At 36.5% G+C, this 27744-nt stretch overlaps 1 protein-coding gene across 1 annotated transcript in view; it reads left to right on the plus strand.

Moving 5' to 3' along the window:
- The window catches only part of ube2e3 (ubiquitin-conjugating enzyme E2E 3), a 42310-nt gene extending 16142 nt beyond the window's left edge, over positions 1 to 26168 (plus strand). Inside the window, exons 4-6 of the mRNA XM_079619750.1 lie at positions 17685 to 17817; positions 22156 to 22303; positions 25381 to 26168. Coding sequence (XP_079475876.1) covers positions 17685 to 17817; positions 22156 to 22303; positions 25381 to 25478 — 379 coding nt within the window. The 3' untranslated portion in view covers positions 25479 to 26168. The remainder of the gene's footprint in view (positions 1 to 17684; positions 17818 to 22155; positions 22304 to 25380) is intronic.
- Positions 26169 to 27744: the final 1576 nt, after the last annotated feature.

A 27744-nucleotide genomic window follows, 5' to 3' on the forward strand; every position in this document is an offset into this window, starting at 1 on the left:
ATTCTCCATATATGTTTGCTGATCAATGTTTACATGTGAATAAAAGCCTAAATTAAGGCTAATATTGACTCTTCATATAGATTAATTTTACAATCTCTTTATGAACGTTTTAAAGCATGAGAGTCTTGGGTGACTAGACTGACTAGAGGGACAGATGTCTCTGTTTTCATTGAGGGTGAGTAATTGATGACAAAAGGTTCATTTTTGGGTGAACTAACTAACCCTTAAAGTGTACAGTCCAACCCCTGATTTATTCATCCAAATTCTGTGACATTCCGTGTTATTCAGTAAATTCCATTTTTATGCCTGGAATCCATGATTCCGTCCACATTTTCCACATCATAGATCTCTATTTAAGGGCTGAAGATCATTAAAAGGCTTATAAAGCAAGAATCATTCCCGTTCAGGCTCGTTAAAGTCGTTTATTATTTATAACACCACCGATACTTGAACACACGGTTTAATATGGGGTGTCAGCCCCTCTGTGTTGTTTGCTCTCAAACCAACCCCCCATTTGCTGTGTCTCCTATGGAGACGTAACCTTGTTAGGCCATTACTGCTGCACTATAGCCCCCATGACGCTTGGGCTCTCTGGGGCCGCATATTATGATTCCTGCCGCTCGCTGCTGGGTTTTTTGCATCGTAGTGACATGAAATTAGCTCCTATTCAACTGATTTCACAATTACTTTGACTTAAATGCTCAATAAAGCTCAATGATTTCTTCATTCTTCAGAGCTGTACTGTTCATTTTCCTTTGGCTTGTGTTTTAGACGAAGGCTGATGAATAATGAGCAGATTTGGGAAGTATCTACTATTGAAGTAGAAAGTGTTTGCCTTAAAGAGCTACTTTTCAAAAGTTTAAGGTCCTTATGTTTTTGAAAAAAGTCTCTTATTTGATCATAAACAGTATATTGTGAAATATTAGTTTTAAATGACTGCTTTCTATTTTAAAATATAATTTATTCCTCATGGCAAAATTGAATTTTTAAAACAGTTGTGCTGTTTAATATTTTTGTGGAAACTGATTTTTTTGTGCAATTTTCCTAAGAACAGTAATTTGGTTGACGTAATGTTGATTGCTGAACAAAACTATTCGTTTCTTTAAAAAAACAACAACAAAAAAACACGTTTTAACGGTGGTGTATTTTGTCATGCAGCTTTACAGGATAGCGAGGTGAGACAATAATTAATTGTGCACTCTTCTGTTTTCCTCTCTCCCTCACATACCATTGAGAAATCTGATTTATTTTATTGAATCCATTCGTCTCGGAGTTGTTTTTATAACACAATGCTACTATTCAGCTTCAATTTTGTTAGATGCTTTTTCAGTTTTTTTGTAGAGTAACTACTTTTTCCAAAAGGTTAACTTGACAGTAAATGTGTGTAACTGTTAATGACAGTTCAGAGTAGCAATAAATGGATATGAGTTGTTTTAGTGTATATTCACTGTTCCAGAAATCACCTTTCGCCCATTTCTTTAATTGGGCATCTTTCATCTTCCTGTGATTTTCAGGTTTTACCTGTTGCTCTAATGGAGAAACAAATCATGACAGTTTTATTGTGTGTGTTTCTAATGCTGTCTTGTGACATTAAGCGGCCTCGGATTTAGTAAGAACTATTTCAGACAGCTGCAGTAAGTCTGCCAACATGTCCTTATGTAAAGGGAGACAATATTTAGCCAAATTCTTATCAGATATCTTGAGATGGAGTCACAACAACTCAATGCTTTATTGCTTCTTTTATTTTAATCTCACAAATTGTGAAATTTGTGTTTCATAGATGAGGGAAAGTTGTAAAGGTTTGGAACAACGACTGTCAAGTAAATGTAGACAGTTTCTATTTTTGGGGGGTGAACTATTCTGTTTAAGGATGATTTCAATGCTCTTGTCCAAAACATTTGATTTAAATGCAATTATAGTTTTGAGAATTGTGTAGTTGTGTGAACATTCCATTGGATTCGAGTATCATGTCAGGACTGTTATGATAGCTTCAACAAAACAAATCCTCCTGTCATATAAGCAAATGTTTTGCTCACCTGACTGAGTGTCACACATGCGCACCCACCATTTACACCGAGCATGCTTGTGTGTATGTAGGACAAAGGAGAGCCACGGGTCCTAAAGAGAGCCTCGCTGCTCTGCACGGCTGGGACAAAGGCAGGCAGGCCCTTAGGCCGAGCGCAGTCTCTTTCCAACACACACACACAAAGGGAGGATCGCCTTCAAAGCATGTCAGCTCAAATCGATTAGGCATTATCACAGTTCTCCCCTTTGAACTCCACAAAGGTCCTTTTCTTCAGCTCAAAGTGGCTTGTCAAGGAGATGTCCTTCAAAACGCCACTGGTTTCTATACTTTCAGGCAGGTTTCTATACTTCAGTCAATAGCAAATGTTCAACCTACTGATGTGTGACCAGATCAAGGCTGTTTTTGTTTATTGTTTTTTTTAAGTTCATGTTATTTTAAATTATTTGTTTGTGTTGATTTGTACCGAGTAGATTTCAAAAGAAATATAATTCACCCAAAAATTAAAATTTCTCTCCCCATATTCTGTCATATTTTTCAATAGGCCTACATCATAAAATTAGATCAGTGTTATTTTAGCATGATGTATGCACTATTCTTAGCCTGGCTCCGCCCTCCTACGTACTTCTGCTCAATTTTCCTTTACGTCGTCTGGGTTTGCGGTATGGTAAAATGGTAAATGGACTGCATTTATATAGCGCTTTCACAGACCCAATGGGCACCAAAGCGCTTTACAATATTGCCTCACATTCACCCATTCACACACTCATTCATACACCGACGGCGGTGTCAGCCATGCAAGGCGATCCAGCTCGTCGGGAGCAGCTTGGTATATTCGCGGGTTTTCTCCGGTAAATTTTTTACCGGTCCAATCAGCGAGCAGAGGGAGTGGCTGAGAACGATGACGTTGAGGTCGTACACTAGTTTCAGTCAAAATTTCGTCACGACCAAACGTTAGTGATTAGGTTATGGTAGATCCAGAGTGGCTCTGAGCAGATCCAATAGTTTTAAACGTCAACAGAGTACCCGCCTACAAGGAGTACGTTTTTAGTAAGTGTTTTTATTTTATTGTAAAATGATTTAATTATTTAAATAATAATTTCAATTGTACAACCCCAGTTTGAGAAACCCTGGTCTATTGCCGCTCCTAATGGCCATCAGATATCTTACAATCCACTATTAAAGGGTTAATTCATCCAAAAATTATGGAATAATATTTTTTATAAAGTGGTCAAAAAAAATTCCGCAAACAAAGCACTCGTGTTGCTTCATAAAATTGAGGTTAAACCACTTGGGTCACATGGATTACTTTTATGATGCCTTTACTGCTTTACTGGAGCTTGAAAGTGGTAATGGAGGGACAGAAAGCTCTCAGATTTCATTAAAAAGATCTTCATTTGTGTTCCGAAGATGAACGAAAGTCATACGGGTTTGGAACGACTTGAGGGTGAGTAATTAATGACAGAGTTTTCAGTTTTGGGTGAACTAACCCTTTAAAAATCCTGGCAGATCCCATAGCAATAGGTCTCAGCTCAGGGATATCAAAGATGCCGGTAATTCTGTCTTTCTCTCTTCTCTTTTTCTTTCTCGGAGGGAAGTGTGGTTGGTTTTAGTCTGCTTGTTTAGTGCTCTGGTGGTTTCATGATTGTGAGATCTTAGGCTGATGGTGGGCTTGACGTGTTTAGCGGGGTGAAGCTGCCTTAAAACGCACCGCTGGAGCAGGACGTGTCCTTTAAGCCCAGGAAAACACACATGCCATGTCATAACCCGCTAAGGTGTCATGCCGCAGATGGGATTAGGTTCTCACTCATGAAGCTTGTGGATGTTTTGCATGTTAGTGAGGGCTGAGCGGGATATGCAACCACTAGAGATTTTTGCGATACCGTTTATATATTTGTGGCTATAGAAGTGCGGGGATTGATAAGAGTTTTAGAAAAAATACAGTAAAATTTTTTATTGGGAAATATTGATATATATTGAATATATTTAAACATTTAATTAATTCCTGTGCTAAGCTGAATTTTCAGCATCATTACGCCAGTCTTCAGTGTCACATGATCCTCCAGAAATCATTCTAATATAATGATTTTGAAAACAGTTGTGCTACTTAATATTTTTGTGAAAACAGATTTTCCCCCAAAGGATGAAAGTTCAAATGAACCGCATTCATTTGAAATATATTTTTTTTAACAATGTAAAAGTCTTTTGATGTCACTTTTGATAAATGTAATGCTTTCTGAATAAAAGTATTATCATTATTTTTTAAATCGGTAACTCTTTAGTTTAGGGTACAATTCTCATTTTATTCTCATAAGTAGCTTAGCATGCATATTACTTGGATATTGGTTGCAATTGTACATACATATTCCTCAACAACTGACTGGACTATTTCAATAATAGTCATTAGCCCATGGTTATTTAATTTAGAAACACGTTTTCATTTGAATTTTGAGGAAAGTTAATCATATTGTGATAAATCATTACTGTGAATTCTAATATGACTCATACTGTGATATAAGACTGTGGTCATACCGCCCACCCTATTATGAGATTATGCTAACAGATGACTTTACAATAAGCATTAATACGTGTAGGCCATTTGCAGCAGGGACTCTCTCACAGTTATGTTGCGAGTACTCTGAACATGGACTCTATGTGGTTACGGTTAGTGCTTGAAAGCTGGTGTAAATATTGCAAAGCGTAGAGAAAATCACTTCCTGTAGCAAGTGCATCTTAATAGAGGTGACACACACACCCCTCACTCTGAGGTCTCGGGTGTTTATTACAGATGTTATCCAGAATCAGACCGGCACGCTGGAGGATTCATAATAATGTTTGCTTTTCTTCAATACAGCACAGAACTACAGTCATTTCGGTTGGAGTAATTGTAGCTCATTGCAGCCTAACAATGGAGATCTCTTCATTCATAAGTGTTTGAGTAATGCCAGCATGAAATGAAAATCCTCCTCCTATTTGTGTGTGTATATATATATATATATATATATATATATACATATATATATATATATATATATATATATATATATATATATATATATATAATGTGATAATAATGGGCTCAAAACATTGACTGAACAGATTGATGCTGAGGTTTGGTGTATTCAGATAATGACAGAGGAATGTTTACATTTCTGTGAACAGATTATGATTACTGTTATTGTTTTTTATAAACGCACTCATAAACTTTTCTCGATTTCACTGTGATTATTTGGGGTGTGTAGTCCTTTGCATCCAAACTGATCTGTAATTTCCTGTGACTTTTGCTCATTGACATTGGGACTGTCAGGGACATATATTCAGTATTTATATTCAACATTGTTTTGCTTCCAGTATAAAGTTACATTTGGCATGAAATAGAAATGGTGATCTGTGTAAAACCACTTATTGAACGAGAATAATGTTGGCCAAGTCGTTGGGAGTGGGAGGAGAAGAGATTGTTTTTGATTAAAAAGTACGAGGGCACAAAAATATAAAAATATTTGCTCAGAATTTTTTTTTTTTATAATAAACAATATTCTATTAAAAAAAGTGTCAATTTGACTTCATGGTGACTTGGCTGTGGACTAGTTTCTTGCATGTGTCTGCATGGCATTTACAAAGCTTCAAAATGTTTTATTTAAAAAAAAAACAACAACTGTAAAATGTTGTCTTTTACTATTTAGTTGCACGATTAATAATTAAAAGATTGCAATCTTGGTTTTAACACACACACAATCTCATTCCTAAATGACAACGATTCTATTAAACCTTTGACAAAAATACACCGAAATATTAAAATCAGTGAGTCATTGAATCATTCATTCAAACCAAGTTTTTTTTTAATAATTCAGATTAATTAAACATTTTAAGTAGACTACAGCAATTAAACATTTTTCAGAACCTCTAGTAAAATACGTTATTTTATTAAATTGTCTGTTCAGAATTGTGATCTTTTTGAAACAAACATTGTGCAAAATGATACTGTTTATTGGTTGATTGATGCATATAAATAAAAATGATTCAGTATTATCCCTTTTAGTTTTAGTTAATTTAGTTAATATTGTTGTGGATTTCTAACTGGATTTTTTTTACTGAGTTTTACTTCCTGCATTAAATAATTTTGATTGTACTGTGCTATGAAATGGCTTAAAAACAACTCTTCCTGCAAATACAACATAAATATCAATGTGATCTTTTTGTTGAGTGTGTTATCATGCACACATGCACTCTCATTCTCTGTTGTCTGTGAATCAGTGCCTACAGTCCTGTCATCATGCGCTCCCAGACCTCACAATCAGCAGAGCAAACTCACGCTCAGTGTAATGAATCACTGTCAGCGTTCAGCCCAGACAGAGCAACTTCATCAAGTCACACACTAGTTCTTAACTGAACCTCAGCTTTAATAGGGAAAGAAATGAACTAGGACTTGCTGCAAAACCTTAAGTAACAAAGATACCTCCATAGTAATTTTGACACATTTTATTCTGTTTAAGCCTATATGGCTATGGGTTTTATTACCAGATGCCATATGTAGCTGTCAGACATCTGTGCTGTCCCTAAGGCGAGTTTTGTTGAATGTGTAACTAGTTTTTTTTTGGTAACACTTTATTTCGATAGTCCACTTTAGACATTCCACGTACTAACTATAATAACTATATACTACTAAGTAACTTTGCAACTACATGTCAACTAACTGTTATTAGAGTAATAGTAGACTGTCTGCTTAATATCAGCTAACACTTTATTGTGATGCTCCCCAACAGACGTTACTGACTATAAGTAACTTGGCAATTACAAGTCAACTTATTCTCCTAACCCGAACCCTAACACCTAACCATAACCTACCAGTCTACTGACAGTCTACTACAGCCTGCTAATACTCTGAGAATTTGTTGACATGTAGTTGCAAAGTTACTTATAGTTAGTAGAACGTCTAAAGTGGACTATCGAAATAAACTGGAACTTTATTTTTAATATAAAATGTGTATTTAAAGGTACAATGTGTAATATTTTTGCAGTAAAATATCCCAAAAGCACAAGGCCAGTGATATATATTTTGTTAAGTTGATTACTTACAATATCCCAAATGTTTCCAACTATTTTTAAATCGTGAGAAAATTGCGATTTTAACCAAGGAAACGGGGCGCGTGAGCTGGGAGTCGCCAGTCAATGGCGTCATATCCGCGTTACCCTCGGTTTCTGCGCGCACTGCGTGTAGTCCTGGACAAATGCGGAAGTTGTAGTTGTATCGTCTATCAAGCTACAAACGTTAGCTTGTTTCGCGCAGTTGTTATAGAACACAATTATTCTTTACTCTTTACCGATTGCAGCTGGTTCTGTTGACAAAGACAAGTCCCATAAATGTACGGGTCAATTTTATATAATCCAAATGTAGCATTCGGTAATAGTTATGTTTATGTAAGGAAAGTATTATTGCTTTAGGCTTGTGTTTAGTTTATTGACATTGTTTATCATGTCTGGTGTTTATGGGTAAATAAATATAGCATGTGTTATACATAAAGATTAATCAGTCTTTTGGCAAATGATGTGGGTATGTTCGAATATACTTTTACAACAATTGTTTAGAACACGTAAAACTGCGCAGCGTTATCACAACAATGAATTCGACAAATACAGTAACATCTATGATAACCAATTTAGTATTAAACCTTACTTTTCTTGCGGTTAATTCATTTTAATGAAATAAAAGCATGTCATTAAACGCAACATTTATAAAAATAGAACTTTACCTCATTCATGAACATGATTTTTCGATTCCCGTCTGACTGATTTACATCACGGTGGAGTTAAAAACGACAGTTCCCATGATTCCACGCTTCTTCACATCGGCATCAAGCTACGCTGTTGTTGTTGTTTGGAATGTAGCGCCCTCTAGCGGCAGAAAATATTGCATATTGTACCTTTAAATATATAATATGTAAATGTATATTTTGGAAGAAAAAAAATAGGCATAAGCATTTCTCAAATCATCTTTCTTAACCCCTGTTTAAAAATGTCAGCTCCTGTCTCCGGACTTCAAGAAGAGTGGGCATTGCTTAACTTATTCCACTTCCTGTTCCTCTACGTGGCAGAGGGCAGCCCGGCCTCTCGCGCTGCTTATCTGAGCTGTCAGCCTTCATCAATCTGCTCTACATCATCATCATCACAGGCAGATGCGGCGGGTGAACGCTTCGCCTACTGATGTCTCAGCACAGGTTTATTTATACACACTGGCCATATTGACTCAGGGCTTATTTTTGCCTTAGTGGCTTTTCATGCTGAGCAGAGAGAGGCAGCGTTCGTCCAGGGGTCCTGTATCAATGCACTTCAGACCACTGAAATCAATAGCCCATCTCCACCAATAGCAAGGATTCCAGGGCACACAGCATTGCTATTGGTATCAAACAAACAACCTCTTTATTGGAGACCTGAATGTTGCTGATAATTATGTATTTGTTTTATGTATAATATTATCAGCACCAATCATATTTACGTATTTATTTGTATATTCATACATATATTTATTTGATGTCTATGTATTTTTCAGATGAACCTACTGATATATAATAAAAAATAGAATGTTATATACATCAGGCTATATATATATACATATACATACAACATTTTATTTCCATATATAATTAAATTGTTTAAAAGATAAAATTGTATTTACATTTTATATATGCATATATATATACATATATTTAAGGTATATATAATTGTATCTTTTGAATATTTTACTAATATATTTTATTTATTATATATCAGTAGGTTCATCTAATTAATTAACACACACATATATATATATATATATATATATATATATATATATATATACAATTATATATAAAAAAACTTTATAAATAATAAATATACATGATACGAAATCGAATATAAAGTTATCCCTCCACCTGCGTACTTGGATTGCTCTGCTAAAGTGGACAGATTATAAAAGGCATCAGTCTGTAATATTTTCTCCATTCATGTTCATTATGTTCTTTTCCCTACATTCATTTTCTCTGAGCAGTCTTTCATTTGCTCGTTGATGTAAAACAATGTGTCTACCAATAAATAATGTACGGCGATAAAAAGGGAATATAAACTTGGTCATGGTCTGAATGAAAAATTACAACCGCATCTGAAAAGCATTGCTACTTACATTCACAGCTGATTAGATTACAGCACAGCCATCAGTGTGCATTCCGTCTTAGTGAAACGCTGAGGGTGTCTCATTAATTCCCACTGAACAGTTTAACAAGTACAGTGCTGCATTTCAATAACCTGCTCTAAATCAATGTCTGCAGGAATAGTGTTGAAAGAGAGCAAGATCTCATGCTTTCTGCTTGATAAATGGACCAGATTGATCTAACGTGTGTGTGTGTGTACAGAGTGTGAGAGTGGTTCCGCATATATTTGATGTCACAGGATGTTTGTGATGGGTTTATGCGATTGTGTCATGCTTCTTCTGGAAAGCATCAGTCAGATAAGATCCATCTTTTATCTTTGAGTTGCTTTTGTCGAATATGTCATTCTGCAGGATAATAGTATTACTTAAAGGTGCTTTTCCAGTGAATTGAGGTTTCTGGTGTTACATTTTTAATGCTGTCTTTGCTTCATGCAGTATTGAAATGAGGCTAATGTTACCCACACTAGGAGAAAAATATGCTTCAATCATCTGTCCAAATCTAAATAAAAAGGCCAAATAATCAGCTTTATTCTTCTGAAAAACCCTCAATTTAAACCGTTATTAACTGAAAATCGTGCCCTTCGGAATCTCATTTTCATTTGCGCATATTCAAACTTGCATCACAAGAACTAATGATTTATGGTTTCACAAGTTTGAATATATGCGAATAAGATTAAAAACGGGGGGAAAAGACTTAAATTTCGAATAAAGACTTAAATTATAGTCTGTTCCTCACATTCTCCCTTTTATATATCTTCAGAGGAAAGCAAAAGCTTTAAGAAACATCCCACTCAGTTCCTCAGCAGTGAATTAGCATATGAACAAGCACTTATCCTCCAAAGAGGTTTGTGTTTATAACACCATGAATATGAACTGGATGTGCAATGCCACTAAGATTCTTAGGAAGGCGTTGGTGAAAACGTTATTAATGTCTCTGCGCTTCCTAATGTATGAGTTTTTATGTATATATTTTGCAGTGAAGTAGTTGTCAGGCTCTGTGCCAAATGCTGCTCGTGTGTTCCTCAGTCCGTTGTGTGTCAGCTGTCCTTGCTTTGGTAACGTAATGCCCCATAGATCATCAGGTAGCAAAAGAGGTCACGCGACCACAAAGAGGACGCTTGTTAAGCCGTTTGAATCATACTATGACAAATGGTAAACACTGTGGTTTTTCGTAAACTTCATGAGTAAAGACCGCAAGTATCCTACATGTCAAGTACATTATTTTGGGACAAGGCCTCATTGTTATTGCTTGTCACTAAATATTTCATGAAATAATTTCTGACTTTTTACTCCATGTACATTACACTCTCAGACAAAATGGTACAAAAGCTGTCATTGGGACGGTACCCTTTAAAAAGTTTCTAATATGCCATTTAGATACAAAAATGTGTATCTTTTGGAAGGGTACAGCCCCAGTGACAGCTTTTTAAGAGGGCAGCTTTGAGGAGATCTACACTGCCATTCAAAAGTTTGGGCTCGGTATGATTTTTAAATGTTTTTGAAAGAAGTTTGTCATTCTCACCAAAGCTGCAAAATTGTGAAGTATTATTACAAGTGAAAATAATGTTTTTAAAATATATATATTTAAAAAGTAATCCATTCCTGTGACGCAAAGCTGAATTTTCAGCTTCATTACTCCAGTCTTCAGTGTCACATGATCCTTCAGAAATCATTCTAATATGCTGATTTGGTGCTCAAGACACATTTCTTCTTATTATTAATGTTGTGCTGCTTCATATATGAATCTTATGGACACACTTTTGAGTAGATGGTGATTTTTTTTTTCTCACTTTTTTTTCTTCTTCATAGCTTACTGAAGTTGACAAATGATGTTGTTCTGTTTTATTCTTCTCTTTTGCTCTTTGTATGGTAATAAATTGCCCTGAATTTGACATTTTAAAAGCTGAAATTATAGTTTTTCATATAATGTCATCATAATTACAGGTCTGACCATGACTTTATTCCAATTGTCAGATAAATAACAGAGTGGGACACTGGCAGGCAGTTGATTATAGTTGTGTATGCCAGCAGGAGAAGAGGGACGGGGGGTTGATAGCTGAAAGAGAAAGTATAAAGCCCTGCCCCAGAGGTTAGTGCATTAATTGTGGCCAATTTTAAAATCAGCATCAGGTCATTGACTCCGCCGTGGAATATTACCTGACATTTCTGTGTGTGTTCGCTGGGAAATGTAATGTTGAGTGGCGTGTGATTTATTGCAGCATGTAAAGCGAGTATGGTTTTATTAATATTATGTTTTAATTGCTGACATATTCCCCTGTGCCCTGCTGTGAAGTGTGAGAACATATATTTGAATGGTTGCTTCCAAATTTATAATGGATCTATGCAAATTTATGACTACGAAGAGGATCTTTGATGTTGCTGTTTTATGGAATTGATTGATATTGGAGCTATGGCTTAGTGGTTCACACATGCATGGCGGGTGATTTGTGTTTAGGCCCAGCTTGCCTATTTTGTCAATTGCTGATATTAAGTAATAATCATGATGAACGTATATCTCCGGTGAGCTCTTATAACAGGTTCTGTTGTATACTAGCACCGTGAGAAGTGATTGAGAGGATGTGCGTACTCCAGAGGTCGCGTTAACTGAATATTTTCCATCATTGACTGAATTTTTATTAGCAGTGATGAAAAAATCTGAAGGCCATCCGTCATTTTGACAGATTACACTGAGTCTGATCTATTGTAATTTGTAATTCCCAATCCCACTTGTGTCCAGTTGGTGGTGAGTGCGCTCCAGTGTGGCAGCAGAGCACAGGTTCAGCCTTCAATCCAAAAATGTAACAACTGCCACCAGAAGTGGGCTGAATTTGATATCCACACCCTCAAGAACTATTCCCTATGTTAGTCCACTAACACAGTTCACTTAAAGGAGTGAATGAAAACGAGTGAGCGAATTCGGACAGCTGTTGAGCATACACCGGTTGTACACTCGTTATGTCTGTCTGTGAAGATCTGTGTATTTCCTAAAGATACACTTTGTAAGTTTTGACAATGGTATTTATAAAATAAATCAATAAAACCTTATCATATTTTTTGTTTGAATGTTGTTATGCTGTAAATTGGTAAAAAACTGTAAGGGGTTGTTCGCACAGTACGAGTTTGTTCATTTCATTGTTGTACTGCTTTTCTATTGTTCATGGAACCTCTAAGGAATTGGAACCGTTCAATTCCTTACAATTCCCATCCAATTTAATTTACATTTTACATGTGTGCATTTGGCAGACGCTTCTATCCAAATCGACTTACATTGCATTCAAGGTACACATTTTGTCAGTCCTTGCTTTCCCCCGGGAATCGTACCCATGACTAGCATTGTTAGCGCCATACTTTAGTAGTCTAAAGGAAGGCTTTTTTTGTACAGGAAATTACCATAATTACCTTTTAAAATGGACACTAAGGTTCATAAACCATTAACTTATGTATTTTCAGAGGCGTCGGTGGGTGGGAGATGAACCGTGGTACAGACATGCCAAACTGTTGGAGGCGAACAGTACTATTTCACTATTAGTGGAACCTTTGGTCTCTTTGTTTGTACAGAGGCAGGAGTTTCTCAGGTAGACTTTTGATATAAATTAATACAAGACCACCGTGCAGAATTATGACTCCATTCTCCCTTGCTTCGCCTCTCCTCGCCTTCTCTCTGGGAAATCTGAAATGATAGATGGATTGATAAATGGTATATGTTTGCACGTAGGTTTACTTAATTAGCTTCTCAGGACTATCTTGTGTAATCCGCTACACCCGGAGCTCTTCATAGACAAGCTGATAGATTGGTGAGCCAGCAGGCTTCGATGCCACAGCGGTAGCTTAATATCATAAAGGCTTGCTCCTTTCAAGAGTGTGTAAGAATCTGAACGGAAGCTTGTTTTGTTAAATGGTTGGAGTTTGCTCTGAAGCGTTAAAGGATAACAAGTCCTTGCTTGGTCATTAAAGCAGTCTCTGCAGAGAGAAATGTGTGCTACAGGAAGTGGGCGAACTGCAAACACATTTGAGGTGATTATAGTGTGTGTGTGCCTCGAGGGAGTGCTGGATTACACAATACCCGAGCCCAGAGCCAATCGCAGCGGTGGCAGAGCTGCCTTCCATAGGGTCGCTGGATTATCGAGGTCGCCCCTGTTTTTGAGCAGGATTACTGCCTGAAATTCAGCGCTAACATACTTTCCAGGTTATATAACATCGACACAGGGTATTTGTTGTAATTACATCATAAATGTGGTTATGGAACGCAGGCGTTCCTCCTTGTACCTGCTTCAGGTTTACCTGAAACCCCTACAAAAAACTTTTGAGACAGTGGCAATCTGTTGAAGAGAGACATTTCCAGAATCAATTTGAGATTAATTCTGGTTTGACACAATTGACTTGAGAATTTGGGGTTTTATTGAGCCTCTAAGGAGGACATGGGGAATGAAGCAAAAATCAATGCTTTTGTGTTCTCTCTCAGAAGAATTGCGTTTCCTCGAGAATCTTTGCGTCCGCTTCCAGAAGCACTGAAATATAGTTTTTCCTCCCACAAAAGTTTACATCAAAAAAGTTTTTCGAGCAAGTTTCTCTCAGAACTCAAAAGTTGAGTGAACGCAAGAGTGTCTTGGGGGAATATTTTTCTCCGATCTCATTTTTTAACCATTAACATGTCCCATTAAGGGCTCCGTAGGTTTGCACCCAGACCAGTGTTTTTTTTTTTTTTTTTTTTTAATAGTTTTGACCTTTTATTTTAGGTGTTTAAAAAACAAATTTGATGCTTTTATTTTTCACGCTGTCATTGTTAGTTTTAGTTTTTTTAGTTTCTTGACAATTTTTTAGTGTAGATTTATAACATATTATGTAACACATTTGTTGCCTTTATATTTTAGTTATTTGTATTCTTGAAACTGTATTTTAGTTTAATTTGAAATAAACCAGTATAATTGGGGAAAAAACTGTTAATAAAACTGTTTTCATTTAGTGTTTTAATTTAGTTTTCATTGCAGCTCAGGTATATTGAGAATTAAGAGTTCAGTTCAGTACGGCTCAAAATGCGGTTACCATCCTCATTAATAACTTAACCATATTTAGCACTCTAAAATAGAAGTTATGATATATTCTGCTGTTTTGTGAACGTAGCTTATGTCATTTTCTGTGTAGTTTTGATCCTTTTAACTTGCCATCTCCTGTATGAATCTCTTGTATTTTCTGGAGACCATGTGGAGGTGATTGTGTTTCCGAGAAGCATGTGTCAGCCTTGGCCTCAACAAACAGGATTGTCCACTTGATTGCCAAGAATTCATTAGAGTCTAGAGGACTCGTTCGGCTATTAACAGTGGCTTTTTTCAATCATTTGCCACTGTTATGTTCTTGTTAGGAGTTTGCTAAATCTGTTACGAGTGGCTCTTCAACGTCAACATAATTGCTTCAAATCTTCACAGTCCAGCAACAAGAGAGCAGGCAGACACTTTACCATCGATGTTAATACATAGCGCCATATTAGCAGCAGCTGCTCATTACTGCGATACGTCTGTGCATCCACCATATTGAAGAGGTCATGATCAGCTTGTTAACAAATGAAAGTGAATTGACAGATGCGGCAGCTTTCCCAAGATTTTCACAAGATTTGGTTTGTCATCCATGTCAAACAATTTTGCATATTGCAGATTAGTAAAACAAAATGTATTAGTATTTATGAGTTTTACAATTGGAAATGATGCTGTGTTCAGGGGTGACTTCAAATCTTAACAGGCCCACCTATTTCTCTCTCTCATATAAATCATTGGGAAGTTTTTCAATAATTAATTTGAATGATTCACTTTCTATTTCAACCAAATAATGTATGCACTAGTCTACTGTTCAAAAGTTTTGGATTGACAAGATAAAAAAAAAAAAAAAAACGTTTTTGAAAGAAGTCTGCTCACTAAGGCAGTGGAAAAAAATAATTATAAAAGGTAAACAATTATATATTATAAAAAAAATTAGTACCATATTGCTTTTATAAAACGGTTGCTTTTATTAAAAATTGCACAAAAATAAAATAAAAGTTTTTTTATACTACACAATACAAATATTGTGATGTAAAAAAAAAAAAGATGTATCTATGCAACTTTCATGAAGTAAAATCACTAAAAGCCTTCCTTCCGCTGGAAAAAATAGTCCCTGACCATGAACAGCAACAGCAGTTACATTACATTATTTCGCCTTTAGATGGCGAAATTCAGCGAAACTTTTGAACACGTAGAAGCACTACGCTACTGACAAATGACTATGGCACGGAAGATATCGCAGCGGACATTCAAACTGATTTTATTTTTTATTAATATAGGACTGATTCGAAGGAAAATGCTATATCTACTGTAAATGCAGGTATACCCGCTTACTCTAGCTCTCACAATTACTCTACAAGCTTCAATGAATAATATCAATGAGAACAAACATTTGTTTATGTTGCTAAGAGTGGTTGCTATGGGTGTTGTGTAGTGATACATAGAACCGTTGGGTGAAACGTTCATAGCCGTGTTTTATTGTGAATAAAACACAGCTATTGACCAATCAGAATCATGGATTGGAACTAACCATTTATATATATATATATATACACACACATTACTGCACCCAAACTTTTGAACCTTTGAGTAGCTATTATGTTTATGCTTTTTCAACTTAAAAAAAACCCCTCGTCTTTAGGCATCTTTACTCTCTTCATAAGAAATGCTTCTGTTTGGGGTTTGGGGGTTGGAAGGACTTAAAACTGTTTTTTTTTTTTTTTTTAAGTTCAGGCAACCCACCGACTAATCGATTATGAAATGAAGTAGTTTTTCACATCCTTATGGTGAGATTGCACATTTCCTTTCATCTGAATTTAGTTGCTTTGCTGTAATGCTGAAAACCCCTGACAGGACCGGGGCAAAGCGTTACGCTGGCATGAAGCTCACCTCGCTTTTACCAAACACCCTACTGAAGGCCTGTCAGATTGATGTTTAGAGGCGTTAAAAAGATTTTTCTATCTCTCCCTCATTTTTGTTTACGGTTATATGATTCACTTTGACGTGATCTAAATCCTCTCTAAATGTCATGAGTTGATTTTATGGCGATAAGCGATGGCCAAAGACAACCCGCATGTGTTTGTGCAGTTAAATGATCTATGTAGCAGGTTGCTTTTGCTTCATTTGCCATTTATTGCTCACTGCTGCATTCAATGCGTTTTTTCACCCTCGCCGCGGTGCGAGAGAATCCCGAATAATTTATCAGGCTCAAAGAATTAAGTAAGCTACATGGCGCCAATGAATTGTTCTGTTACTCTTCACGGCGTCCGTTCCTATTATCTTTCCGCTTTGCTATAATCCCGCTTATTCTTGGCCCTCCTCTTTATGCCGAGTCTGGTTTGACAGCCGTCTTCTCCCGCTCTGAAGCATGAGTGGATATCCAGTGTGTGTAGGCTGGTGACTTGCTGGCAGAGACGAGCGTTTCATCACATGCTAATTGAGCAATAGATGCCAGGGATAAGTGCCTGCTACATTCACCTGTCTCCTCCATTAGAGGCAGGTCTCTCCAGCAGACCATCACTCTGAGTGGGCCTTTATTTTTCCCTTCATTGCCCTTATTTTCCTCCATTAGCCATATTTGTGTGGTTGTCCCTTTATCTCAATCTGACCTCAATCTGACTGTCCTTCTCCATGAGCTGTGTTGCAGATATTTGGCTTGTTCTTTAGGCCCCACATAATTTGCTCCGATTTTAGGTCATTTCAAAACAATACCTGATGCGTTTTCAGTCCAAAGATTATGTCGTACTAACATAGTTCTGCTCTGACCTGTCAATACAAATAGTATATAATCAAAAGCACCATGGAATCAAAATTGACAATTATTGTGAGGGCGGGACAACCTGTCAATCACATGAGATCACTGCAAAAGCATTTTACAACCATCCAATAAATTCCCCATCGGAAAAATCAAGTCCCGCTATACTCCCGCCCTACTTTTTCTTCTTCTTGTTCAATGCCATTTTACTCTGATATACGTCACAATAGGGAAGAAAATACTAACGAAGCTTCAGTTTCATGACTATTTTAATAGCTGGTACATTATTTTTTATAAATTGAATTAACCTGCCATTTTATTTAATGAATATTGTTCAATGCCACATCTGAGTGACCCGAAATGTGTCATTGTCAATCAATGCACACATCTTGTTTTCTTTCTGTGACCAAGAACAATCTGTGTCCTGCGATTGTTGTCCATGTGTAAATATATCCACGCCACCTCTGTGCTGCATTAAAAAGTGCGTTGTGGTGTCATTCATGGTAATACTAGAGTCTGTTAATATCATTATTATTATCCGTTTGGATGCTGGTAGACATTGGAACTGACATAAGGGACGATTCTGTCAATCGCCAGTGCTGTATTCTCAAAATGACCAAATATCGGACGATATTTTAGTCTGGATGTATGATACTAAATCGCATTGGTCTGTGTTTGTGCTTTTTTTAGTGCGGGACCCAAGGGCGACAATATCTATGAATGGAGATCCACCATCTTGGGCCCTCCAGGTTCAGTCTATGAGGGGGGCGTGTTCTTTCTGGATATCACCTTCTCTTCCGATTACCCCTTCAAGCCACCAAAGGTACAGTATGGAAGCATCTCTTCCTTTTTATTCACTGTTTTTAGGTATTAAAGGTGCATTAAGCGTTTTCGGATAATCATTTTTGAACACTGTTAATATTTGAAATCAACCCAAACAAACACACCATTCTCTTCATTGCTTCGCCCCAAAACAAACACACAGTGCAAAAATGCAAGCTTTGTGAAAAATAAAGCAAAGATGACAAACGAACATCAAGAAAGAACAAAAAATGAACATACAGTACACAAGTATTTACAAGCAAGAGTTGTCCAGCAGCACACACTCAAAACCAATGCTTTTCTAATATTTACACGGGTCCTAAGGCTCTTGCCTGATCTTTTTCCAGTGATATTCCTCTGACCTTTTCTCTTTTATTATGTCTCTCAGCCATGTCTCTTTCTTCAAATAGAAAGTTTTCTCAGCCATGTCTCTTCCTCTAAAGTTGTCTTACAACCCTAAGCAACGTTTTTGAGCTCACTTGAAAATTACAGGCAAGTGCACCAGGGCAGAGGTTAGGCTCGGTTTAAAAAGCTAGTGAGCTGCCATGTTGTCTAGTGTGTAGTGCCTACATATGGCTGCTGCTTTCTAAGGGAGAATCCTGACTGAAATGGAACTTCATAAGTGTATGATACGTGAAATACTTGCAAAAAGAAGGCGTTTAGAAGGCAGCATAATCATGGTTTTAGAACCTGCATAGGCAACTCATTAGGCTTCACAACAGGCTCTCAATCTAAATGCAAAATCCAATGGATTGGAATGTATTTGGAAGCACTTCAAAGTGAATACTTCAGATTTGTTCTTGAATATGGAGCAGAACTTAAAACAGCTGTATCAGCCGTTTGATACTGTTCTTAAGCTTATAAATTCATAAACCGAAGTGAAGTCCAATGCCATTTCTAACATGTATGAATGTAAATGACCAGTTAAGCATTATATAATTTAATAATATTCGATGTGGTCCTCAGTTATTATCAATTATTAGTATTAGTGCTCAGTTATTAATAATGTTGAAAACCTTTTTTTGCTGCTTAATATTTTTGTGGAAACTGTATTAAATGTTTTAGTTTAATAGAAATAGAAAGTTAAATGAACAGCATTTATTTGAAATGGAATTTTTTTTTAACATTTATTTATAAATGTATTTACAATGTCACTTTTCATAAATTTAATGTGTCCTTGACGCAAAAAAAAAAAAAAAAATCCAAACTTTGGATCAGTAGTGTATTTTGCAATGGAAAAAGCAATTAAACTATTATAGTAAAATACATAATAGATGCATTTTCACAAGTAGACACCCATCTGTTTGTGCTATTATTAGCCTATAGTCGGTCACAGAAGAGCAGTGGCCTTTAATTAAGATTTATTAGGTCTACCAAGGACACTCTGTAACAGATCATTCAGAACAGGTATTGACCTCTGTTAAAAATGCCTCAAGGATAATGTGATGCTGAACGATTGTGTTTGTCTGCTATTTTGTGTGCTGGATGGCTGTACAGACTCCTTCAGAGCACCGGCTATTTCCAGCGTAAAGTAACTAGTGCGATGCCGCAATGTGAATGTGGTTTAGGGAAGCTGGTTAACTCCTTCTCGGGCTATAAACGTGAAGTGTCAACCACAGCATTAATTAGCATCCGAATCTCCTTCCTCAGCATGTTTGTAAATTTGTGCCTCTGTGAACCGAGTCTGGCCCTCATCTCAACCGTCAGTGGCATCTGTAAACAACAAGTTTATATAAAGCTCATGGGCTGGTGGGGGCTCTTTGTTCAGATCAAGCCAATGCAAAGCTCTAATCCACTAATTATAAACAGGATTCATCCTCTGCGGTGGATGCGGCCCACACCCCCTCATTCTTTTGTCAGCAGATGAAACGCTGGGTAACTTGGGGGCCGATCTCGCCTACGTTGGTTTAGGGTCTGTGCTCTGTGAAGTCGCTGCCTGCTCTCGCTCGCTGAGCGGTGTGGCTCTGTTTGTGGTCCACTAATCTGTGCTTTTGTGAATGAGTCTCTGTGTTTGGCATCAGGGCGGAAAAGACAGAGAGACAGGCGTTTGTTTCTAAAATGTCTTTCTAGAAATAAGAGTATCGATTAACTCGATCTGTAAAAGGCTCTAATGCATTGGCTTGTTTACAGAGTAGTTTGGTTGGGTCATTGTGTGCTTTTAAAAAGAGCTATTTCTCTTTTAGCTTGTGTCTTGTTTTTTTATTTTATTTCTGTCTTTCTGTTAGAATCTCTAAAACCCCACTGTCTACTTCCACAGCTGACTTTGTTGCTTAGTTAATTATGCTATTCCCCAATAAGCATGAAAGGGTGATTATTCAATAAAGATCTGATCATGGCCAACTTTCAAATGGATTCAACCTTCAACCATTTAAATAAAATTATCAGACAGACTGACTGATCAGATTAAAGAACAGTGGTATAACATTTGGTGTACATATGGTGTCCAAAGTAAAAAAAAAATCAGCTTTTTTTAAATGGTTATGTTTTTAATTATTTGAATAATTTAATCATTGTCATGGATCAGAATATGTTACAAGTCATAACAATATAATATTTCCTGTAAATATTTTCCAGTGTCTTAAATAGCTGAAAAACATGATTTATCAAATATCAAAAATATTTTGATCCGTGTGTGTGTGTGTGTGTGTGTGTGTGTGTGTGTGTGTGTGCGCGCGCTCTCTGAGAAAATATTTTAATCTAACCAGAATTTATCATTGATTCTTTTAATCATGATTTCATTAGTGCAATGTGCTCTTAGCATTTATGCTAGCAAGTAGAGTTTTTGGCTAAAGAGGTTTAAATTGTCAATTCTGTCACCGTCAAACTCTGTTGCCAAGGTAGAGTAACAATGTTGACAGTATGTAACAGAATTGACAGTAACTGAGTTGACATACAATACTATAAATTAGCCTATTGCTTTTTCATAAAAAAAAAAAAAGGATTTGGCAATCAATTAATTATTCAAATTAAATATGTTTTCAATAAGATAATGGAAATAATTTATGTTAGTGAACAGTTTTTTTCCCTTAACTTTTTAAAATGCAAAATGTATCTCCAATTATAGAATCGCTCATGTAAATATATATATATAAGTTCTAAAAGGCCATAATACCATGGATTATTGCAATGAGGGCAATGTTAGGGATAGTTATTCTTTGTCATAATGCAATATCAAATATAAATGCTCGTACGGAACGTGCTCAGCAAATGCAATATTGGTTAAAGTAGTACATTTCTTAATATTTAAAGGAATATATAAGTATATTTATTAAGTGTATGGTTGTGTTGCACTAACTATAGTAAATATTTTATGTAAAACATTATACATTTATTTTTATATAAATATTATGAGAGTATATTCACATTCATCATTTCTGTTGACTTGTCAAGCATCTTGGATTAATATTTCTGCCTAAATGCGGCTTAGGAATGCTTTACAAAGAAGGGATGGCCAAAACAGTAAATATTATGTTATTTCAAGCTATGTTAGTCTGTTTATGATATTAGTTTAGGATAACAAAAATTCTATCAGTATTCTTTTTTTTTTTTTCAGGCGTTCAGGGTATTTCTCTGTAGTGTTTGCCTAAATGAGACCTTTGCCTAAAAAGACAGCTGCCCACCTTCAGGAACATTTCCAAATGCTAGGCAGCTCGCTAGGTTTTTCTCTTCATAGGGGAGTGTCATGAACTCTCTTGTTTTGTTTCCCGGCGTTGTCCGTGAGGCCTGACACTGGCTGCCCGTGTCATGCTGGCTGTGTTTTCGACCGAGTCGGACTCCTAGACCACCGTGTTCATACAATACCCGCATTGTGCCAGGCACGCATGGTTATTTCGGTCGCTCTGTTTATGCTGCATCATGTGACGGACATCTTAGTATTTGCTGCAGGGGGCAGAGTGAGGCGCAGTCAACAAACAAGAAGCACTCTTTATGTGCTAAGGGAACAGACTAATGCATGACCCGGACTATCCCTTGACCCTTATCCGGCAGACACGGGCCGTCCCACACTGCAGTCAGCGGTGTCCCGCTGGTCCTGTAAGCCAGGGCTATAAGTCGTCAATACTCTAGATAAGGGCTACTGACACAGTTGGGAAGCTGGGTCAGGTTAAGCTTGCTTGGCTCTCTTGTCTCAATGGATCAATAGCTTTCAGGATTCAGCCCTGGTTCTGAGAGTGCTGTTAATGAGAATGAAAGCTGTGATCCAGCTCTCAAAAGCCCCCTATATAACAAGCCCTGTTAAAACGCATCCACAGTATTAAAGCGTGGTTCTGGACCGGTGAGCTAACATAATCCCTTTTTAGATAGACCTGTTTTGTGATCGTGTCGGTTTCCTCCTGTGCAGGTCACGTTCCGTACGAGGATCTATCACTGCAACATCAACAGTCAGGGTGTGATCTGCCTGGACATCCTGAAGGATAACTGGAGCCCGGCTCTGACCATCTCGAAGGTCCTGCTTTCCATCTGTTCTCTGCTGACAGACTGCAATCCAGGTGAGTACCGCAACTCAAGGCTGAGAAGACAAATGTTCCAATAATTGGTTAATAGGAGAGGTGTTCAGGCCATAACACCAAAATTTTTAATTCTGCCATAATTTACTCTGCCTTAAACCTGTATGGCTTTTGTCTGTGGAATACAAAAGATGATATTTTGAAAAATGTCTCTGTGAATGGAAATAAATAAAAAAAATTTTTGGACCCAAATTACTTTCAAAACATATTTTGTGCTCCACAGAAGATTGAAACAGGTTTGGAATGACATGAGCGTGAGGGAAGGATGATAGAATTGTAATTTTTTGGGTCAAAATCTTCTTTGTTACAGACAACTTATAGTATCAAAGAGGCTTTTGACATAATAATCAATTAGCAAATTAAGAGTGCTTCCAAAAACTCAATTATTGAATCCGTTGTCTTTTCCTGTTTATCTGCAAATGCATGTCCTTGCAGAGCATTGTGGCGTATTTGGCTGTAAAAGGTTGGGTTTCGGGCGCAAGGGACAACAACCACCACAGTTATTAAATTAAATTAAATTAAATTAATTTAAATTAAATGAATAATGATCAAAGTCAGTTCATATAGGGATGACGCTTACGGTAATCAGTTCTATTATGGAAATCAAATAGGACAAGGAACAACAAGATTTGATTTTAAAACTTCTCTATTCAAGCTCAATTCAGATCATATCACAACACATCTTAATTCAGTACATCATATAAAAAATAAAAAAAGTCATCAAAACAATTTTAATTCCAGGCCCAGGAACTTTTAATACCTTACAACAATAATAAATGAGTGACTAATAAATCATCAAATAATTTAATTTTAAAAAAAATATTCTATGTAATAAATCTTATTCAGGAACAACAACAACAAAAGTGAAAACAAAAAAATTGTCAACCACACAAGAGGAAAATAATAGGAAAAATAATCACATGGATTCCAAAGTTAACTTAATTTTAACTTGAACACAAGCAATATTAATCCAACATATTCAAAGAACAAACATTAATTTGCTTACCGTGTCACTCATTGAACTACTGACACAATATTCTGCATGCAGCAGTAAAAACACAATATTTACCAAATAAACCAGCAACTCCAGCGCCAAATTAAATGAAAACAAAAACCTACTCCAAAATCCTCCTCATTAGTTTAGTCTCCAATTAGCGTTTAAACCACAAGATGACCTCACTACCGAATTGGGAAAAGCTCCCTCACAAAACACTCCATTTACATGTGAACCGCTCTCAACACAACACAAGGAGAAAACATATTCCTCAAAAATAATAATCATAAGCATCAAAAGTACAAAAAAAATTGCCATCAAATGCAATCACACTTCCTTAAATAACTTCCTACCTGATATATACACTAAATGACAGTCACAACATTCACTATCTCTCATTTAATGCATGATTGCATTACTCGGGTTCACTAGTAGGCCTCAGTCACCATGACATCTGGAAGACTACACCCACCACATCATTTGATTAGATAATGAATTTGACCATGTGACATTTTTCAACTTCATTTACGCTCTTGATAGATTTACCATATGTATTTGACTGAAGGCCCTGGTGTCCAGTCCTGCTCCTGGAGAAACAGTTTAGCTCCTACCTGCTACCACACACCTCCAGTACCTGGATGTTTCTGAAGACCTTGATTAGTCAGTTCAGCTGTCTTCAATTATGATTAACGTTAAACTCTATTCCGCAATATGTTTGTTTTTACACTGACAATGCCTCAAATGGGCATAACCAGGAGTAAAGCATGATCGAAAATGCAGCATTTGGCTAAAAGTTGGAAAACTGACTTCCATTTATTAAAATATAATCAACTTGTTGATGATTTTGTGAGCATATTGCGTAGTTGTACTTGGAGTCAATTGTTTTATTTTTGATAACTCGGTGAAACATGCCAAATTAAATCAACAAAATAGGAATAACTGATCTGTGATTTTTTTTTTTTTTTTTTTTCTCCTGTGAGGTTCGTTTTTTGTGTTTTTTTTGTTTTGTTTTGTTTTTGCATAGAAAAATAAAACCTGTTGCTTTAGATTGCCTTTTTCCCAGATAATTTTCTCAGATAAATACCTTAACCAAGTTAACCAATATAAAATATTTTAATTTAATCAAACTTTTAAGATCATAAAAAAAAAAATCCCCTCTGGACATCACTTTTGGCCATTACTGTACATGGGCAAATAAAGATGAATTAAAATGAAACTGGAAACAATATTTATTTAATTTGTTTCCTGTTATGCTGCTAGTAGAGAGATTACAGTCGACTAACCCTAAAATTATTGTTTGAATGGCAAAGTATCTCAACCTAAAAACATGCCCTACATTAATGTAAATAATGCTAAAATAAAATATAAATATTAGATGAAAAACTCGAACTCAAAAATACTTGACTCGTCAAAATGTTTTCTTGACAACTACCTGAAAAAAAAGTTTGCTGAAATACTGAAATTACTAAAGTAATTTTACTTTAAAGATAAATAAATAGATAAAAAACAGGAGCAAAAGCACATTACTAAAACTTAAACTAAATAGAAATGAAAATATAAAAATAAAGGCTAGTTCAAAATATGAACTAATACTATAATAGTATATAAACAATACTAATATAGCCCTGTCTACATTTTGTTAAGTGAATGGATTGAATCTAGAAAAGATTGATCACATTATTCTATGAATGAATTTGAAGCTGATGACTAAACGTTATGCTTCATGTTGCATTTGTCAAGTCATGTTCATTTAAGGTCTTCATCGTTGTGTTGCTTTAAGTAAGGGAAATCCGAGACAGTTTCGGATCCTCTGTAAAGCCGTCGCCGTGTTTGTCTCAAACATCTCTGACATTGAGTCAGCTGAGTCAGCACATGACAGATGTGACTGTTGAAACCCACACAGCTCTTTCATTTACTCTCAATTCCCACTCTCTCTCTGTGTCCTTCCCAGCGCCTGTCTGCGTCTTTCAGAAGACTGTGTTCTCGTTGACTCCTGGGTATAAGAGTGTCTCACTTCTTTTTCCCCTTCTCTGTTCTTCTCTTTCCCTCTTCTCTCGTCTCTCAGCGGATCCTCTGGTGGGAAGCATAGCTACTCAGTACCTGACCAACAGAGCAGAGCATGACAGGATAGCTCGACAGTGGACCAAGAGATACGCCACATAGACGGCGGGCCGCTGACACCTATACCCCCCTCACCCCCCCCCCCCCCCCTCCCTTCTTCCCAGATTCCCTTTGTCCACCCCTCCTTCCCACACTCTTCTCCTCCGCCGCCCCAGTCTCCATCACCCGCAGGAGTGTAAAGATCCAGGAGAGGCAACTTTACAACGTGCAACAAATCTTTATAGCCTTTACAATACGGACTTCTGTGTAAATGTCATACTGATTCTACCCCGTGTTTTTACCCGATACGGACTGGGAGCGCAGACAGGACCCGCCAAGGTGTGAAGGCTTCCGGAGTAGAATTTTGTAGCTGTAGATTTAGTTCTGTTTAAAAGCCTACTTGCAAGTCTTGCTTCTTTGGGATATAAAAAAAAAATGTATTTTGTGATGTAATAAGGAAAATGTTCCTAAAGTCAACCAAATATTATGGTGCATTTTAGCCTAATTCATTATCTGTATGAAGTCAAAGAAGAAAAAAAAGAAAAGGAAAAAAAAAAAGCTGTAGATTATTAGAAATGATGTCATTTATATGAGACCCACACTCATTTCCAGTTCTGTGGTACATGCTGTTGTGAATCTGTTATACCTTTGTCAGTTTGTAATGAAGCGATCTCATTGAACGTTTTGTAGCTCAGCTGAAATGAGCAACCACTGTAACATCCCCTCAAACACAATAAAAAACCTGTCCCCCGGGTCAAGTGTTTGTGTGTGTTCTGTTTTCTGTGTGTATTAAGATCCCATCAGCTCAAAAGTGATGCATGGACTTCTGCTTGTAAACAGGCTATAATCGTATTTGTTTTTTTACCCTTTTTCCTTACATTTATGAATGCATTTTTAGGGCTTTTTTAACCCCTTTAATGTTACATAAAATAATAGAGCAAAGGACTGACCAGGCATTTTATTCACATGTGTTTAATATAAGGCACTTTCTGTTGTGTTCAGTGACATTTAGGTTCATTTTAAATTTTTTGCAGGCAAATCATATTTTTTTTTAAATCATTGATTGCATTAACATTTGTGTGTGTGGGGGGGATGTTATTCCACAGCTTTAAAATCTTTATAATCATCACAATTTAAATTAAAAAGAGTTGTTTACACCTTTTTAAAACGGCATGACCCTATAAATCATTAAATTATATTAAAGAACAAAGCACAAATAATTGACCGTTAACTGTAAATGGGTTGAATTTTCTGCAGGAAAATGCATATTTACACTTCTAAACTCTATAGTTGATCATTTATATAGCTATATAGCTATATAGCATTAGCTATGGCCCTGGAAGTATACAGGATGCCCTCTGAGTTCTGGTCATGGTTTTAAGAAATGTAAAAAATCATGCCACTGGCAACATACCTGTAACAATGAAGTACTTGCATACAGTTTGTATATTGCTTGCAAAACATTTAATCAGAATATATATATATATATATATATATTTTTTAATGGAGAAACCAGCTTACATAATGATATTCAGCCAAACTCTTTAGTTCCCACTCATGTATGACTGACACAAGCAGATGTCCATCAAAAACGACCGTTTTGAGAATACTTCCTGTTCATTTAGGGTCATATTAGTCCACAGCTGACTTGTGGAGTTGCTTGCTGTACGAAACACGTGAGTATGACATTCATTAGCAGTGTTATGTCATTTTTGGCATCCATGAAGGGGTCACTTGGTCTCTTGTGTACATCTCACATTCATATTGGCTCTGCCTTCTGGATGTGTCTGTAGTCAGAGTGCGATGAGATTTTTTTAGGGTCGCTCCCAAAAGAACATTGGTCTCGACTCGCTTTCTCTTTGGCTGTGAGTGAACTGAGATTCGTTCTGACCTGTGTTGATAGTGTCAGATTTACACCCAGGAGGGCAGGGGAATGCGAACTGCTGCCTGTCCCAACTTGAATGTTTGCAGCCCCCTGGTGGCACCTTTCTTAATCACACTTAGCTGGGAGGTGATAGAGATCCGTCCAGTGTCATGTAGGGATTGATTATTTTATTGGTTGTTGGTTATCAGTTGATCATCCGTTTTATGATGTGTGGTGATGTTTATTATTATTTTGTGAGTCTCAATGGAATCTCTGAGGCTGTGCTAGCTTTCTTACCTGAATATTACCTATATGATGCATTATATGCAACAATAAATGCACATGGCCTCGTGTTGCACAACACATGCACTCCATTTTTAGGTACATTTTATGTAGCATAAATAGCAGAAAATGTAGCTATTTTAGTCTTTTAAATAATAATATAATTTATAGATTTATATAATG

The sequence above is a fragment of the Phoxinus phoxinus genome (assembly GCF_949152265.1).
Source record: "Phoxinus phoxinus genome assembly, chromosome: 7".
In the NCBI taxonomy this organism is placed as follows: domain Eukaryota; kingdom Metazoa; phylum Chordata; class Actinopteri; order Cypriniformes; family Leuciscidae; genus Phoxinus; species Phoxinus phoxinus.